Here is a 19,530-nt window from a genome sequence, read left to right on the forward strand (position 1 = left end):
CTTAGTCTCTAAATTGTGCCTATTTCAAGGAATCACTTTATTATTTTATTTCCCCAAATGTTTAGCTAAAGAAGAATGGTACACTTAAAGAAGAGAAAAACATCAGACTGAGGGGACAGCAAACACCTCTGTAAACTTGGCATTGGAGTTCATTAACTCTTCCACAGGGTGGCAGTCATATAGTGTGGAATAGGAGAGTGAAAGTAAAACTCCCAAGTGGAAAGTTAGAGTTCAAAAATTGTTTTTTAAACTTCATCAATTCATTGTATATATGTACTATGAAATGTTGAGTATCACACCTGATTATGAAATCAATCTAGTTAAAATCTTATTACATAATTCAAATGTTTAAAGCAAAGACAAAAGTCAGCGTGGGTACAGCACCTGGGATTAAAGTATAATATTCATGTGTATCTTTTCATTGTCATAGAAAGAATTAAAATTTTAAATTTGATTTACATTAAACTTTTTATATTTGATATGATTTATATTAAACTGTTCTCAATCAAATATATATATATCAAGTCATTTTAGAAAATTATAAGGTAATCTATAAAATCATTATTTACATGCATATGTTTTGTGTGTATGTATATCTACCAAGAGACAAAATAAGTATTTTAGATATACTAGAAATATTTTATAATTATTGTAATGGTAAGACAGTTGCTGAAACTATAGAAAGGATGAATTTGTAATTTTTAAGATTTTAGTAACCGTTAGGAGGATGTTTTCAGAAAAATGTCTTTAAAAACATCTATCACAAGGCAAATATAATTTGCAAAGTGAGTTAAAAATTATACATTTGTAATATGGGAATGATTCAATCAGTTCAGTTCAGTTGCTCAGTCGTGTCCAACTCTTTGAGACCCAATGAACCGCAGCACACCAGGCCTCCCTGTCCATCACAAACTCCTGGAGTTTACCCAAACTCATGTCCATTGAGTCGGTGATGCCATCCAACCATCTCATCCTCTGTCGTCCCCTTCTCTACCTGCCCTCAATCTTTCCCAGCATCAGAGTCTTTTCAAATCAGTTAATGCATCCTACCTATATTCAAATAGACAAGGAAGGACCTCTGAGATAAATGAATAAAGATAGAGAAGAAAAAGTAAAAAGAAAAAAAGTGTGTATTAAACTTTTATTAAATTATAATTAATTATGACAATGTACACTTTGACACCCAGCTCTGATTCTAAATTCTTTAATTTGAACAGTATCTGAGGTTTCCATGTAGGCCAACAATTAGGGTCAGGCAAAACTTCTGTAGTAAAACAAATAAAGCAATATGTTTTGTTGTTGTTTTTTACTAGTATATTTTTTTGCCTGTGTTGTGTTTATTTGGACTGTTTGAATAACATCAGTCAAAATATTCACATGGTATATGTCTGTGTATGTCTAGCCTCTATGTTATTAGAAATGCTTGATTTCTAAGGATGTAGATATGTAATAATAATTCATTTAGTCTTATTCATTTATGTCCTTGTACTGGAAAGTACTTTATGGAAACCATTTTACTGGAATACTGTTGTGGTAAGAGAAACAACAGACAAAGCAGTGCTTTAAATTGAAAATTTGAGACATGCTTTCAAATGTTAATCATGAAAGTGATCCCCGGGTGCTTTCTAGAACATCTGGATTGTTTCCGTGTCCTGAATTCTCATGACAATTGTTTAAGGTATGGCAATTAAATTGAATTATCAGTAGGGTGGCCAACCCGTTCATAAAAATAATCCATTTAGGAGTAATTTTAACTCTGTTAAGTAGCAACACTCCACTAAAATGCATATCCCCCAAAATGACCAATTGAAGATTTTAGGAAATGAAACTAGATTTTTGTATTTTGAAGGATTAAGGGAGAGAGGGTAGTAAGTAACACCAACTTGGGTAGCAAGAGAGGGTAACACCAACTTCTGTTAAGCTAGAACCAGTCACCTGTCTTTACAGTTTGGGGGGATTGAAACTCTGATGTATTCACCAAATGGCTTCTTGCATAACTAGCCAAGGCATACCTGGATGAGTGGCTTGAGTGAAACTTTACAAGTGAAACAACACCCTCCCCAGTGTACTTTCTGGGGCGAGGGTTGTTATGATGTGATCTCTGTGTGGCCAAGACCAGCAAAAGAACAGAGACCAGATGTAGAATCTCTTGAGATTTGTGCTCTGCAGTCGTATGCGAAAGATGAAACAGATGAAACAATTAGAAAATGTCAATTCAAACAGTCAATCGACATGAATTAGGGAAAAGCTCTTAACAAAGTTCAAACCAGACCATGAATTCATGGAAAAGTGCTTTTCTGCATGTTTATCTTTAGAAAAAGCTAAACTGTTGAACTTAGAGTATTGGTTTTCTCTGATTACTAAATTGGTAAAAATCAGTGTAAGTAACCATTTTATTAAATATTTGTTGACCTCATTGAATTTATTTTCTATACTTTTATACTATTTAAATTCGGTGCCTTCCAATGAATATATAAATTATAATAATTAAACAGTATCACAATTACATTTTAAAATATTTGCATATTAGAAGCAGTCAATATTTTAATTCTTCTAAAAAATGCTCAGAGCTTAAAATATTTATTTATATGTTCCAGTCATCTTTATAGAAAGTAAGTCGTATGACTAACATCATACTCATACATGTGCATATTAAATATTTTCTTGATGTGAAAAGTAGTGAAACCATCATTAAGTATAATGCTCTAAGCAACTAAACATAGAGTGACCTCCTTTCTATATAGATTTTCATAACCTTGTACCTATTAAGTAGGATTTTTTTTTTTGCAGTAACTAGATAGATATGTGAATAGTATGTTTTAACTAGATGAGACAGCTGATGTTGAGTTGAATCTGAAAGATGCCATTTCTACTAATGAAACCTTAGTCATGATCCTGCCACAGAATTGGGATATGATGCAGAGCACCTAAGTACTAACTTAAATTTAGTAACTAAAGTCTATATTTAGAGTAGATTATGTAGTTTCTCTCTGATGCCTTCCAAGTGATTTAGAAGCCTCAATTTTCTTGTCACATAAATTAACTGAAAAACATGCTTTTATTTATCTTTTATTTTAGCTCTTTTGTTTTGCCTTTCAATTAAATTTTATGCAGCCTAACAGATACCCATTTTTAAATTCATCAGGTCCGTGTATTCACATTTTCAGTTGGTCAACATAATTATGACAGAGGACCTATTCAATGGATGGCCTGTGAAAATAAAGGTAACAAGTCTGTTTACATGACCACATTTTAGTATAAGAAGATGAATTTAGTAGTTGTTATTTCTACATATTATCATTTAAAAAACTCTAAAGTTGTAGCTAATTTTTAAATCGAGGCAAGAATAAGATATGTTTTCTCTAGAGAAAACACACAAGAAACGTTGACATCAGTGTTACATTACATTATAGTATTACTTTGACATTATAGTGTTACATTTTATTGAATTATACTGATTCTGATTCTGATCAAATATAACTTTGCATGAAGAATTAAGAATCAAATAATATCTGAATTGTATAAAACTTAGATATCAGAAAGTATAACATTATGGTACTTTTTTCCTGAGTGGCTAAATTATTTTTTAAATGTCTTATACATTCCTAGATAATTCAGACTTTGTATAGTGAACCTATATTTCATTTATACTCAGAAAAAAATGTTGTTTGAACAATGCCACATGACAATAGCAAGAGCCTAGATTTATTCTCAAAGTTATATTTTGGCAGATATAATATAAAATTATTAGATACCCATCATTGTATACTTTTAATTATTTCTCCAATGAAAACAATTTTTGTTGATAATAGGTTTTCTACTGCTTTCTAGAAAAATGACATTTATTTTATACAATATAAGAAATGTAGTGAAGTTTCTGATAAAGCTTATGTATTTGCTGTGAGTTTACGTTAATCACACATTTTCCAAACTGATCAGCGGTATTGATATTTTAGTGTTTGCTGAATTAGAAGTACTCAGTTTCTCCTAGAGAGCCATAAAATAGTTCTGTGTATTTTATTATATCGTAATATGTAAACATATAAATCTGTTGTGTATATATGTGTCTATTTCAGGTTATTATTATGAAATTCCTTCCATTGGAGCAATAAGAATCAATACTCAGGTATGGTTTTTTAAAACTTGTTTAAAGTGTTTTTTCAAACTAAGATATTTCTCTGCTCCTTTAAATATGCTCAATACGAAGAAAATAGGTGAAAATGAATAAATGATTGATGTATTATATGAATAAATAACTCATACTATTACATTTGGAATGAGTATCATGGCAATGTATTGGTTTTTATTTCATTAAAGTTCCAAGTGTTTTTAAATATCTGAAACTCAGACAAAGATGTATAATTATGTTTGTCTTCTCCTATTTTAAAAACATCATAGAAAATAAAGTCATTTACTAACAATCTCATCATATAATTTCAACTTGTTTCTATAGCAAATCATTTAACTGAGTTTCCCCAAATTATAGGTTCAACACAGAAAATTAAACAATAATTATTTGCAACTTACAACAAGGAGATGGTTTTTCTACAGCCATTCAGTTGAAAACATACTTGTTAAATAGGTAGATTGAACCAATAAGTTAATTTAAATGTAAATTTAAATATTCATAAATTGCTGTTTGAAATCATTTATTCAGTTTTAAACATAACTGAAAGTCTACAGAATAGACTAAGTCAAAATTTAGCCCAAATAACATGGCTTTTGTGGAAATGAATACTGAATATGTTGAGTTTTGAAATGAAACAGCAGCTGCATTCAAGTCTGATGTCTAGTTTTGGCACAGTATTTCATTTATTTTTGATATGTTTAAATGTAGTTTTGAATTTCAGCCAAACAATCTGTGATATGAAAACAAGTATGTGGCTGCTTTATTATTTCAAATTTGTGCAGTTCCATCCAGTAAATCACAGAGCCTTAAATAGTTTAGATTAACATAAAACAATTCACAGGGAACTTATTTCACTTATCCTTGGCTGTACCTCAGAAAGAGAATGTTTTGTTAGGAGGAAAAAAAAAAAACTGTGGTAGATACATTGTATAAATAATACAAGTCAAATATTGTTAATTCTGAGTATGCAGACATACCATTTATGGAGTACCCAGAGTAGAAATTGAATGATTATATGCTTAACACTCAATAATTTTAATTCTATCTTCATTTTTACTCTAGGTAAGTTTTTCTCTGTGGAGTTGTTGTTGTTGTTTTTTAAAGAACTGCATTCCTAGTTATCAACCACTTAAATTTTTTAATGTGTTTTTATATAGGAATATTTGGATGTTCTGGGAAGACCAATGGTTTTAGCTGGAGACAAAGCTAAGCAAGTTCAGTGGACAAACGTATACCTGGATGCACTGGTAAGCTTGGCTGTTCAGCCAAAAACTGTTATAACAAAAGCACACAGCTAACTTCTGTTTCTCTCTAGCTTCCATTTCTTTTTTTCTCTTCATGAAACCCTTTCAGAATTCCTTCTATCGCACCGTCTTTGCTAGAATTTACATAATTTACTTAAAAATCTAGACTTGTGTGCAACAGAGAACCAGAGATGTAAAGTGTTATTTTTCATTTGTCGTTGAGGATATAGAGTTTCAAACCTCAAATCTTGAATTTAAGATCGTTCTAGTAACTTTGTGAAGTTTTATGTAAAAAGAAAAAAATCCTGAACTCACATTAGTGGATTTTGAACAAGAATTGTGAAGAAAGTATTTTTAAAGTAGATTTCAGCTAGCAGAAGCTTGAAGCTCAGATGGTAAAGAAACTGCCTGCAGTGCTGGAGACCCAGATTCGATCCCTGAGTTGGGAAGATCCCCTGGAGGAGGGCATGGCAACCACTCCAGTATTCTTGCCTGGGGAATCTCCACAGGGTCGCAAAGACTCAGACTATGAGTGAGCAACTAACACTTTCACACTTTCAGCTAGCAGGAGTCTGTCTGCTGTCTCCTATCCATATTTGAGATAGCCTCCATATCTTAAACCAGACTCAACAAAACTCAGAAGTACTTGCAATTAGATAAACAAATATCTTACCCCACCCTGGAACAATCACAAACCTAATCACCTCTTCATATTATAATTTCTTGCTTTAGAGTCAACCCCAAATATTTATGGAAATAGCCCTTTGAAGTGATACAGTCTGGTGTGAAATAACAAATAAAAACATGTTAAGTTTTCCACTGCACAGTGGGAATTGTAGTATAGGCATGCCATCATATTTCAGAGCATTGGTTCTTTCTCAACTGGGGGCAGTTTTGCCCCTCAGATCACTTGGAGATATCTATAGGCGTTATTGATTGTCATGACTGGGATAGAGTTTGCTCTGGCATCCAATGAATAGGTGTCAGGGATGCTGTTAGACGTTCCCACAATGTACAAGAGAATCACACACACACACCCCCAACACACGCACGTACACACATACACACAAAAAAAAGAATTACTCAGCTCAAAATGTCAATAGGGCTGATATTGAGAAATCATATTTTAGTATAACTTTTTCTTTCCTAATATGAAAGTTATAAATAGTAATAAGATTTATTCATATGCTTATCTTAATTAGAGAAGGCTTCATTAACAATTTTGCTAGTGTAACATCAGAGAGACTTTAAATAGTAAGCTCTGAAAAATAGATGCTGATTCAGTAACCCCTTTTCCTACTTGGAGTTTAATTATATGCTGATACTACTTTCCTGAATACAGTGATGAACCCACAGGGCAGAATGCAATCTATTTAGAAAGAATTACTTATCATTTGGTTCTTGTAAAATAAACATATACAGGAAGTTTAGGAGAAAAACAGTCACTATTAGCAGCAGCCTTGCACGCTAAGAATGATAAAATGAAGCTTGCTTACCTCAAGCCCTTGCTAAAATTACTGTCCAGTGTTCCTTCTTGACATCACGTATTTATTTAAGGTCACATGGTCATCTGAAGCTGTGGTCAAAATGTTTCATGCATTCAAATCCATCACAGGACAGAGTATGATAGGAAGAGTCAATAATTATTCCCTCTTGTATTTCCTATGAACCAGAAGTTCATTAACCAGCATGTCTGCATTGTTGGTAAGGTTCTTGCAGATAGCATAAATGACATTAGGAAGCGATTTTAGTTCTGAATCTGCTGTTCTGCTAGCTGAGACTAAATGTAAAAAAAAAAAAAAAAAAGAACAAAATGAGACACATTAATTGACTGGTCAGTGGATACATAGTGCATTCTTCTAACTTAAGACTCAAACATGACCCATTTTTATTTCCAATTACTTGTTTATAGTCTTTGCACATAACACATTCAAAAAATAATCTGGTCAGATTCACAGCTATTTTTTTAAAGAAAGGTAAAATATTGCAAGACAAAATATAATAAACATAATGAGAAAAGTGAAAAGAACTCAAAATCAGAAGAAAGAGGTCACATATTTGGTGATAGAATAAGGTTAAAAAGATGGTGTTGTTTTAGCTAAATATATGAGTCTACATAAGGTTTCTACAATTGGTGATGTGTAGCAGTATGAAAATTGGACAAGTGCTATGTATATTGAAAGGATGATAGTTTGGTCACTTTTGCAGATAATGGAAGATCAGACTAGAACCAAGACTGGGACTGTATTGTGGAGGATTCATTTTATTTGGGAGATAAAGTAAGATTCTTTAGATGAAAAGAATTGCTCTCGAAAATAAATATCAAATAAATTCCAAGAGAGCAGATACCTTGTTTTATTTCTCTTCTTAGTTCTCTAGAAACTTGCACAGTGCCTTGGAATTGAGTGCAGTTTATATCTATAAGTTTGTCTAATATGTTAGAAGCCTTGTATCTCCTTTGGGAGCACATATTACCATATTTAGAAAAAATTTATTGTATTCTGTGTCAATGTGAAAGTGATGCAAAGAAAAAGATTGCTTCTGTTTATGCCATGTTAGTTAGTTCAGTCGCTCAGTCGTGTCCGACTCTTTGTGACCCCATGAATTGCAGCACGCCAGGCCTCCCTGTCCATCACCAACTCCCGGAGTTCACTCAAACTCACATCGAGTCGGTGATGCCATCCAGCCATCTCATCCTCTGTCATCCCCTTCTTCTCCTGCCCCCAATCCCTCCCAGCATCAGAGTCTTTTCCAATGAGTCAACTCTTTGCACGAGGTGGCCAAAGTACTGGAGCTTCAGCTTTAGCATCATTCCTTCCAAAGAAATCCCAGGGCTGATCTCCTTTAGAATGGACTGGTTGGATCTCCTTGCAGTCCAAGGGACTCTCAAGAGTCTTCTCCGACACCACAGTTCAAAAGCATCAATTCTTCGACGCTCAGCTTTCTTCACTGTCCAACTCTCACATCCATACATGACTACTGGAAAAACCATAGCCTTGACTAAATGGACCTTAGTCGGCAAAGTAATGTCTCTGCTTTTGAATATGCTATCTAGGTTGGTCATAACTTTTCTTCCAAGGAGTAAGTGTCTTTTAATTTCATGGCTGCAATCACTGTCTGCAGTGATTTTGGAGCCCAAAAAATAAAGTCTGACACTGTTTCCACTGTTTCCCTATCTATTTTCCATGAAGTGATGGGACCAGATGCCATGATCTTAGTTTTCTGAGTGTTGAGCTTTAAGCCATGTTACCATTCCTAAAACTGTGCATATACTCAATATATACACAGTTGGTCCTCCATATCTGTGTCCTGTGTCTATAGGTACAACCATTGCAGATTGAAAATATTTAGGAAAAAGATTCAGAAAGTTCTAAAAAGCAAAACTTGATTTTGCCAGGCACTGGCATAATGTTTGCATAACGTCTACATTGTATTTACAACTGTTTATATGGTATTTGCATTGTAAGGGGCTTTCCTGATGTCTCAGATGGTAAAGAATCTGCCTGCAATACAGGAGACCCAGTTCCATCCCTGGGTCAGGAAAATCCCTTGGAGAAGGAAGTGGCAGCCCACTCCAATATTCTTGCCTGGAGAATTTCATGGACTGAGGAGCCTAGTAGGCTTTACAGTCCATAGGGTTGCAAAGAATCAGACATGACTGAGCGACTTCCACTTTACTTTACCTTTTTGCATTGTAAAAGGTATTGTAAGTTATATAGAGATGATTTGAAGTCTGGAAGAATGAGCATGAGTTATATTTAAATAGTACCCAGTTTATATAAGGGACTTGAATATCCATGGATTTTGGTGTCTTTTGGATACTAGGTTTATAAATTATCTATAATCTGACACTGTTGAGGTGGAAAGTTTTCATTGCAGATATTAATTCACATATTCAATTAAGGATGTTTTCATGGTCAAATTTTCTTCCTTAATACTAAATACAAAGTCAACATATCTATCATGCAGCCATCTATGTGTCGTCATTTCCTTAATTTTCTTGGTCCCAAATAATTTGATACCTTGTTCTGCTGAAAGTGTATGATTGTCCTTTCCCACTAATTCAGTTTCTACTGTTTTTGAGCTTCCCATGTGTATAATTAATAATAAACCATGGCCCAAACCATTTTCTTTATAAGACTGCGCTGTTTCTATAATTAGAACAAGAGTCAATAGATTTGGATTTGGAATCATTATTCACAAGAAGATTACTAATAATTTCTCAGTAAATTCAGAATTTTCAACAATAATTTTTAAATTATTTTTTTTATGTTTTTCTTTTTTTTTTTTTTTTTAGTTTTTTATTTTTTAAATTTTAAAATCTTTAATTCTTACATGCATTCCCAAACATGAACCCCCTCCCACCTCCCCTCCCCATAACATCTTTCTGGGTCATCCCCATGCACCAGCCCCAAGCATGCTGCATCCTGCATCAGACATAGACTGGCGATTCAATTCACATGATAGTATACATGTTAGAATGTCATTCTCCCAAAGAGCAATTTTGTTAAAAATATTCTGACATGAAATATTTGTAACAGAAATATAATTGTTGCAGATGACAAGCATAAAATGCAACCTCTGACCTGAAAATCAGTTTTTTCCAACTAATCTCTGTGTATTCATGTAACATATGAAATTATCTACATGCTGATTAATTCTGTGTGATTATTTTTACTCTACTAAACTGCTTCATGACTAGACTTTCGTATTTGATTACTGCACCTGTCTGCATCATTTCAGTTTGTCAAAACGTTCATTTTGGAGAGCATATAGAAGCAATGTTGCTTCTTTTGAACATCCTAATGCTTACCTAGAGTATCCTAGAAATGTATTATCAGTAGCATGCTTTTTCTGTTTATAATATTATTTTGCTACACATCTGTGATTTAGCCTGAAGCATTTGGCTTAGGGCATGAAAAAATTCAAGAATGGAGCTGAAAAAAAAAGAAAAGTTAAATCATTTGAAACAATATTTTAATATCACTCTGTTCATAGTGGACTCACTATGAAAAAAAAAGAGTGGATGGACAGGGTTACTACAAGGTTTAGTGTAATTTGACTTTTAAAGTTATTGCAATGCTCTCTTGAGAGTATTATTTTAGATGTTGCATGCTTAAAGAACTGACTAATAGATACTACTAATTTCTAAGACATTTATTTCATTGACCTTTAAATAAGCTTTCAAAATCAATTTCTAATTTTTATGACTGTTTATAAAGCAACTAAAATACAGTGTCAGATATTTAAAAACTAATGCATAATGACAAAGTTTAAATTGTTATTTGAATTTGACTTTTTTCTGTGAATCTATTTTTAGGAACTGGGACTTGTCATTACTGGAACTCTTCCGGTCTTCAACATAACCGGCCAAAATGAAAATAAGACAAACTTAAAGGTTAAAAGTTAATTGATAAAATTAATAATAATAAATGATAAACTATGACGTTAAAGCTTATTGTGGATAAGATATTTCTATAAGGAAATACATAGAACGTAACTGTCTCATGAGGCTGAAAGTAAAAGTCAGCAGCTGTCTATGTGATAACCACCTGGGAAAAAGGAAATGCAGGACAAGTTCTCAATTCCCCCAGAGACAAGATTCAACTTAACTCTATTTAACTGTGACTTGACAAGAACACAAGTTCAGGGTCTCGGAGTAATTATTGCTTGGACCAGAAAGTTCATTTGGGTTTCCTGTAAGATGTTACGGAATACATGATAAAAGGGCAGTACTACTTTGTGCACATTTTTAAATGCATTTAAGATACCCATGGAGTTCAGGAAAAAAAAAAAATCCAAAGCAAAAAAAAAAAAAAATAACATGGTAATGTTTGTATCAGATATATATAGGTACCTTTTTAGGATCACTTATCCTCCAAATCCCATACAACAAATTTTTTTTTTAATTATCATGTAACTTAAGGATATTATTTAAATGAATAGTTCTCTTTCTGTTTTTCTCGTTTTTAAGACTGAGGAAAAATGCTTAATGAGTGTCATAAAAATACTTATTTCTATAGCACTGGCATTGTCAATGCTACCAACCTAAAGTTCTACAGATGTTGAAAAATATGTATCTTGTGCTTGTTAAATTATCTCATTTTAAAAAATACTTTTTATTTAAAGTAGGTTTGCATTCCTTTGTCTTAGCTTGCATTAGAAGGAATTTAAAAATCTAGGAGAATTAAGATTTTTAACTACTAAATACCGATTTTATATTTTGGCTGACATTCCTGATTTGAGGGAAATTTATTTCTAGTTTATAATATAATGAATGTTGCACTTAAGCATTATTTGTTCACTTATTATAAATTCAGTTGAACTCCTTATTTTAATAATGTGGCCATAGAAAAAATTGGTTATTCCTCTTTGGGGGCCCATTACCATTCTTAAATATCTGCTGGTTCTAATTATCGTAACTCATGAAGGGAGTAATTCTCTTAACTCCTCATATAGACTGTGTAAGGGATTGCTTAAATTTGTGGAACATGCTCTGAGTTGGCTCTGGGTTGGTTCATGGGAAAACAGCATAGCTGTTGACCTAACTTTCTCATTCTGTGTGTACCTACACAGGGTTTACAGTGTGCTTATAATAACTATTGATTGGATTTAATGACTTTCTGTGCAACATTTTATTTTATAATTTGTGTAACTATATTTAAAACAGATTCGTGATTCCAAATTTTAACACCATTTCCATCCTTATGTCCCATAAAAGACTATGATAACAATTTACCACATGGATTCTTTGATTTGCAACTAACACTGTGATGCCCATTGTTTGGTATTTAGAAGTTAACAGCAAGCAGAAATAGTGTTGTGAGAATTTCCATTTTATTAGACATAAGTTCACATACTTTTCACATATACACTAGTATTATCAGCAGCAAAAATACATGGTTTTTTTGTTTGGTATTGTCTAATTAACTTTAAGTGGTGATTTGTGAATTGTATTATAGCACAAAGTCAGTTTATACTCACAAATATACATACAACCCCCCACTTACAGCTGTTGACTGTACAGTATCAATTAAACTATGGGGTAGTTAGTACAAAAAGCAACAAATTTAAAATTTCATATTTTTTTGTATTTTAGCTGAAATAATCAGGATTTCACTTTTAACCTAATAACAATACAGTTGAAGGAAAAGAAAAATCACAGCTGAGAATCACTGCAAACTGATACATTAAGTGCCTCACCCTTACACATAAAAATATATATATATATTTAATCTAACGTGAAATGCAAGCATTGTTGAGCAAAAGGATGAATGTATGTTATAATTTTGTATAGAAATGTGTCAATTTTTGGTATAAAAACACTGCCTTTTTGCTTATTATAGAATCAGCTGATTCTTGGTGTAATGGGAGTTGATGTGTCTTTGGAAGATATTAAAAGACTAACACCACGTTTTACAGTAAGATGCAATTTTCTCTTGATATCTTTTTTATTTTAAAACTGTACTAATTTAGCTTGTCTTTAAAGTATTAAGAAATTCTCAAAAATTGTGCATTTATCTTTGCAAAGCTACTAAATATTTAAAAGAATTCTTAAAAGAATGTTATAATATCATGTTACCTTTCTTTATGCTTTAAAATATGTATTTAAGAATTTATTATTATTATTTTTCAGTTGTGCCCCAACGGCTATTATTTTGCAATTGATCCTAATGGTTATGTTTTATTACATCCAAATCTTCAGCCAAAGGTATGTCTATAATTTGTTTACAGTGATAGTGTTCTGTAAAATTAATGATTAATGTTCTTAATTAGGTTCATCATTTTTTGTTCACTATATAGCACTAAGTATAAAAAAGCATTTTATGTGTAATGTTAATACACGACAAAGCCACAGTTACACGAAGATGTGAAAGCAGTTTTCATTTTCGCTTACCAGCTTAGCTCTGCAATATTCCTATCCAGTACCCAGCTAACCAGTAGTCCTGTCTCAGAGGCAGTCATTATCACCTCCTGGGCCTGAGCTTCGCACATCCTCCTTGGTGTTTTCATTAGGCTGTAAGGCAGTAAAGGCGGTTGCCTGGATGCCTGTAAACCTGATAGCATTATTCATGTTTCTCTCTGCAGAGGCCATTTCTCTCTCTCTTTGTTTCTGGTAATTCTCTCTCCTTTCCGTCTCCCAGACTTATAAAGATATGTATGAAATGAGTAAGTAAAACTCAGTGAGATGGACTTCGTAACTGGGAAGGATTTATTAATCAGTGAGTTATATGAAAGTTATAAAATTCCATACATTAAAGATTTTATCCAAATCTTTATACCTGTTTTCCCAGGGTATAAAATGCTTTCCTAAATATCTCATCCAATTCATTTCGCTTTCATTAATAGCTTCCCAGGTAAAGCACTTATGTATCTATAGGTAAAGCTGGCAAAACCTTATTTATTTTTAATTTATAAGCAGCTTCAAGTTATTATTTAACTTTGAAGATAATATTAAAGATACTTTAAACCATGCTTCAGGGAAATCTATGCAGACTTGTGCATACTATTTCCTTCTCCCCAGGCATAGATATTTAATGTTAGAGATATTTTAGGATATCAAGTAGGGTCATTAAAAATTATTCAAAAAGTAACAAGAACCATTAATATTGAATATTAAAACATATTTATTGTTATAACTAATGTCTGCATTTTATTTCTCACTCTGAAAATTACTTCCATACAAAATCCATCATTTTCTACATATTTCCTAATTATTTGTAGCTACTGATCACCCTGAATTATTTTTAAAGTTGTTACTTTAATGTAAATATGAGATAAGCATTTCACGTTATCATTAGTCTGTCACAGCTCTTTAAAAACATGTCAAGTTTCTTATAATAGAGTTGTTTATGATTGGCTAACATTATGATTTTTTTTATAATTGAAAATTTTTATCTTTCTGAATCTTAAGATTTGTAAAAACTTTATAGTATTATTTTGTATTATGTTGTATAGCCAATATATTTAAATTATATTCCCATAAGTAACATGATTTAAATGCTATAATAATATAATGTGCTGAAGAGTGTGAAGGACCCCTACTTTTATGTCGCTGGACATTTTATGATTGTGAGTCTAAACTCCTTCCCCAGAGGAACTAAAATATATCATAGACAAAATAGTAAAGAAGAAGGAGAAGAATGAATATATGTAAATATATAAATCCATCATTTAGAGGTAATTATTTGAAAAGTTTTTCCCCTTTGCTACATTCTTATACTAATAACCAGTATTTATGTGGAAAATATTTTATTACTATTTGAATGCTTTAAACATGTTTCTGGCTCATACTTGGAATAATTAATTTACTAAAATTTTGAAAGCTATAAACAAAATATGAATTATTTATAAATTCATAGTAAAGCCCAAATGGTTGATTTTTCTTCAGGATTATGTTATTTTTTGTATTTTTATATAGGAAATTATTAAAAGAATAGTTTTAGAGAACCATTTAAAATGTTTGAACTATCAGTATATTTTTTTTGAAGTTCATGCTTTTGAATTAAATACGCTTATTCTTAACAGGTTAGATATTATAATTTCTTTTTGTGGGTGATGTTACTAGTTATACAGATAGATACAAGAACCTGATAAAGAATAATACAGTGTAATACAGTTGTTTAGAAACTGATAAATACAAAGGACCAATATGGTTAGAGTAGCATGCCAGCAAAATTAATCTTAATCTTTTTCATTCAAAATTCACCAGTGAAAATATGGAAAAATAATACCATGTTCCATAGTCCCCGTTATTTTTTAGCGAGATCAACATTTAATCTTACGCAGACATTCTTTGCTGAATGCCTTGTGTTTCCTCCTGAAACTATAATCTTAATTCAAATTATTTGAGTACAATTCTGAAGTTTTTAGAAGGCAGAAAAAGTATCCTAAAGCCAAGAATAATGGAAAATAAAATAGCTGTGAATCTTTTGCATATCTAATTTTCTAAGGAATCATTACTTATCTTCTCAAAGTGACTCTTCAGAGTCTCCACCATGACTATATTTTGACAAATGCTGAATTATGTATCCTCCTTTATTCCAGAATAGAATTTAGAATTCCTCCATTTTGTTTCATTGACATAACCACATTAGCTATACTTACTAGATATCTCATTTTTTATCAGTCTTAAGAAATATTTATTGTATAGGAAATTGTGAATAATTTACATTTTAGAAGTCAATATTTAAAATAAACCTACAGTGTTATGATTGAATTCACCATTTATTTGTTCCATAGGTACAATATTTGATGTCACTAACAAAGGCCCAGATTTGAGGGTTTTTGTTTGTTTGTTTTTGCCATTCCATGCAGCATGCAGGATCTTAGTTCCCCGACTAGGGGGAACTTCTATCGCCTCTGCAAGTAGAAGCATGGAGTCTTAACCACAGAACCACCAGGAAAGTCCACCAAGGCCACAAAGTTTAAGCGTTTAAGATTAGAACTTTTCAATATCCTATAATATTTATATTTTAACATATATGAATCATATACATTCTAAAATATTCCTCTTTTGTGCTTTTGTTTGTTTGTTTTATTTTTAAATCAGTATAGAGAATTCCCTGACCGTCCAATAGTTAGGATATGATGTTTTCACTGCCGTAGGCTTGGGTTCAATCCTTGGTCAGGGAACTAAGATCCTGCAAGCCAGGCAGCATGTGAAAATAAAATAAAATAAATCAGCATAAAAATTGTCTGAGAGAAAGCATCTTTCTCCTTTCCTACTTTATTACTTTTTTTTTAGGAATAAAAGGAAAATATTAGTAATTTTGCTTTAAACAATGTTAAGTAATTTTACTAGCTTTACATATTTTTTCACTAAAAATATTTTTGAACTTGGGTTTATTAACTCATCATGAACTTCATGATACCTGTTTCTGATTGAGGAAATATCTGACCAAAATTGATGATAAGGTAGAACGTTTACCCAGGTTGATATATAGTATGATGAATTACCATCTTTCTGTTGCTTCAGCCTATTGGCATAGGTATACCAACAATTAATTTAAGAAAAAGGAGACCCAATGTTCAGGTAACTGAAGTTAGCAGTGCCTTCAGATTTGCTAAATCAGAGTTGCGATCAAGCTTCTTTTCCTAAAAGCATATGATTAATGCCGCCTTTCTTGATAGCAAGCTTCCAGAGCATGAGATGGAGATGAGCATAATTTCTCAATAAATTGGAGCAAAAATGTTATTAATGATGGCAGAGGGTATGCATTTGCTGACTAAAGACTGCTAGCAAATTATGTAACAATGATAATCAAGTAATCACAAAATTAAAATTAGGTTGGTTATTAAATATTATTGTGAAATCAGTGTCAAATCCATGTAATCCTAACAATTGGTTGTAAAATTAACTTCTAAGTGGAAATAAAAATACCATTCTGATATCTAATTTCTCTGAATCACACAATTTAAGCAAAAATTCTGGGGGATCTCTAAAAGTATATTTTCGGGTTAGCAGTTAGAGAAAGTTCACGTCACCTAATTAAAAATGTCCAAAATTGCAAATTAATATTGCCTGGAAAACTCATTTGCAAAATCTTTCCTCTGGTGGGAAAATAACTTAAAACATTAACACTAAAAATAATAATCATGAAAGGATTCTTCCTATAGTTTAGTAAAGTTTAGTAAGAGCATTTCAAAATTTTGAAGAAAGTTCAGTAAACTTAAGTTTTCATAAAACTTAAGGTTTCATATGTAAGCCTATTTTTTTTAGAAATGGTGATATTGTAGTGGAGAGGTAGTGTGATATTAATGGATTGCTACACTATGAATTTGTAGAACTGAACTCCAGTTTGTTCTACTTATAACCAACATTGTCTCCTTGAGTAGTGCACTAAACCCCATGGTACTTCAGTTTCTTCATCTGAAAAGTAGGAAGATGAAACTAATAATGATTTCCTATCCTACATAGGATATTCTGAGGAAGTTAAATATAGATATAAATCCCCAGCTCCATCTCCTGAAAATTCTGACTTAATTTGGCCAGGGATAGGCCCTAGGCTTATGAATAGCTTTAAAGATTCCCAGGGAATTCTAAAGAACTGAGCCTTTGGATTAATAAAAACTTCAGTTCCCTTCTAGCTCTAAAATTCTGTGACAATCTGAATTTCATGTCGCTGTGTCAATCTTCATATCTTTTATGTTCCTCTACAGTTAAAATTTGTCTTTTCTTGATTTATTAAATTGTTTTATGTTACTCCTCTTGCATGTTTCTTTTTGTGTATTACCTTAAATTATACTTGTTGCAGTCATGTGCATTTTAGTGAATTTTTAGTTTTGTGATATTTTCAAATATTGCATGTAAATATTGTGATATTATTTAAAAAAACAACCTGGAAAATGGTTTATTTTTGTTTTAAGGAAACTTCAAATGGCAAACTAGCAACCACACAAGACTTCTAAATTTAGAAAATATTTTTTAAACTATGTAGTAGTTTTAATAATGCTGTTAATTATTTCAACTTAAAATTTAAGAACATTACATTCTGCCTTTTATTTTAGTTCCACAAATAGTATTAATCATTTTATTAGTTTATATTTAAATTTTTCAAGTGAGGATTGTTGGATATTTAAAACATACTTTAAAATATTTAAAAAATGAAACTATTGGGAACGCAGGGACTGGATTCAGTTCTCATGCGTCTCTTGGTACTTTTCAATATGAGTCTGCTTTTGAATTTTTCTGTCACTTTACTTGTGATGAGTCTTTTAAAAACTGGTCAGCCAGATTGCCATATACAAAGTACAAGTGATGCATTGACATTTTTCTTTTATGATTTCCTTTTCCTCTCTGTGTCTTTATATGTTGGATTGGGACATGATCTTCATATTGCCAATTCTTCCTGATAATGCCTCCTCCATGCATGCTGTTTGGGTCTGGTCATGCTATGCATTATCCATTGCATGTAAGATGATATTCTTATTTATGTTTATATTTTATCATTTTATTTTGACTTTGTTTTGCAGTGAGTTAAAATTGTCATGCTGATAGGGTGTTTGTGTAAAGATAATTTATTTCATATGACTTTAAGTAAGGAATTTAGAATAACTGTCAACTTTAGAGTCTCCTTTTGATAGAAGTGTGCTCAATTTCATACTTTAAGCAAAGGACTAGAATTATTTTCAATGCTGATTTTTATTTTCTTCTTCAGAAACATGTTACTTTTCAAAAGAGTATTTACTTCCAAACCAGTAAAATGCTGCCTAAAAAAAAATCAGTATTTTAACCTGTTGAACAATCCAATACTTATTTTCAATAGTCTAGAACTTTCTGAATTTAGATATCAGTTTCATAAGCAGTGAATTATTTTTTAATAGATGTGCCAGGCACAGTTTTTTTTTCTTTTTTTTTTTTCTTTAAGAATTCCCATTCATTAAAACCCATGGAAATTATATATTTTTCATTATTTAAATGGAATTACTCCCTAAAGGCATTTCTGTCATTATTATAAAACATGCTATGTATATTGTGTTATTCAGCATTTGATATAAATATTTAATTTTAATACATTTCATTTTTGGCATTGTCTTTCGTAGTCAGCAGTTGTAAAACAGTGTTCAAAATAATGGTGATTCAAATATATTTTGGAAGAGCCTGTGAGGCTGCAATTTTTTAACTTCCAGTGACCTTGCACTAATATGGCATAATTTGTGTTTATTACTTCTATCTAATTAGTTATAACATATTGATGGTATCTAATTTAGTAAACATTAAAATCCAGTTTCTAAATTTTTAAAGTTGTAAAATTATAGACATGTATTATGATTTTATGTTCTAGTGAACTTTGAAATTCTACTACGACATGTTGCATTACTAGTGTTACAAGAGAATAGTATATGTTTGTTTATCAAATATTTTGATGTCCTTACTTAATGATTAAGAAAATTTTTAAATGTCACGTGGTCATTTCACATCCTGATTAAAGAAAAAAAAGCTGTAAGTGGATCTTTAGAAGTCATATTCCCACAGGATTTGTGATTATAAATGTCCCACCTAATACAGGACTCAAAATATAAGTATCTTCAGTTGGTGATAATCAGAATTTGCCACAATTAAGGCTCAAATTCCTAGCCTACTTATTATTACTTTAAAATATATATGAAAGAATCTACATTTATACAGTTATTTAGTCAGCTTTTCATATATCT

The 19,530-nt window shown here is 31.6% G+C and overlaps 1 protein-coding gene across 22 annotated transcripts in view; it reads left to right on the forward strand.

Annotated features, from left to right (window-relative positions):
• The window catches only part of CACNA2D1 (calcium voltage-gated channel auxiliary subunit alpha2delta 1), a 540,433-nt gene that overhangs the window by 461,902 nt on the left and 59,001 nt on the right, over positions 1–19,530 (forward strand). For 12 of the 22 annotated variants that reach the window (XM_060414594.1, XM_027968542.2, XM_027968544.2 and 9 more), the window contains 7 exons: positions 3,146–3,224; positions 4,077–4,126; positions 5,287–5,376; positions 10,694–10,771; positions 12,720–12,794; positions 13,010–13,084; positions 16,352–16,408. In XM_060414594.1, the coding sequence (XP_060270577.1) occupies positions 3,146–3,224; positions 4,077–4,126; positions 5,287–5,376; positions 10,694–10,771; positions 12,720–12,794; positions 13,010–13,084; positions 16,352–16,408 (504 nt within the window). The remainder of the gene's footprint in view (positions 1–3,145; positions 3,225–4,076; positions 4,127–5,286; positions 5,377–10,693; positions 10,772–12,719; positions 12,795–13,009; positions 13,085–16,351; positions 16,409–19,530) is intronic. The other 10 variants (XM_027968548.2, XM_027968552.2, XM_027968551.2 and 7 more) reach the window with 1 other exon arrangement.

This window comes from Ovis aries, chromosome 4, assembly GCF_016772045.2.
Source record: "Ovis aries strain OAR_USU_Benz2616 breed Rambouillet chromosome 4, ARS-UI_Ramb_v3.0, whole genome shotgun sequence".
Taxonomy (NCBI): domain Eukaryota; kingdom Metazoa; phylum Chordata; class Mammalia; order Artiodactyla; family Bovidae; genus Ovis; species Ovis aries.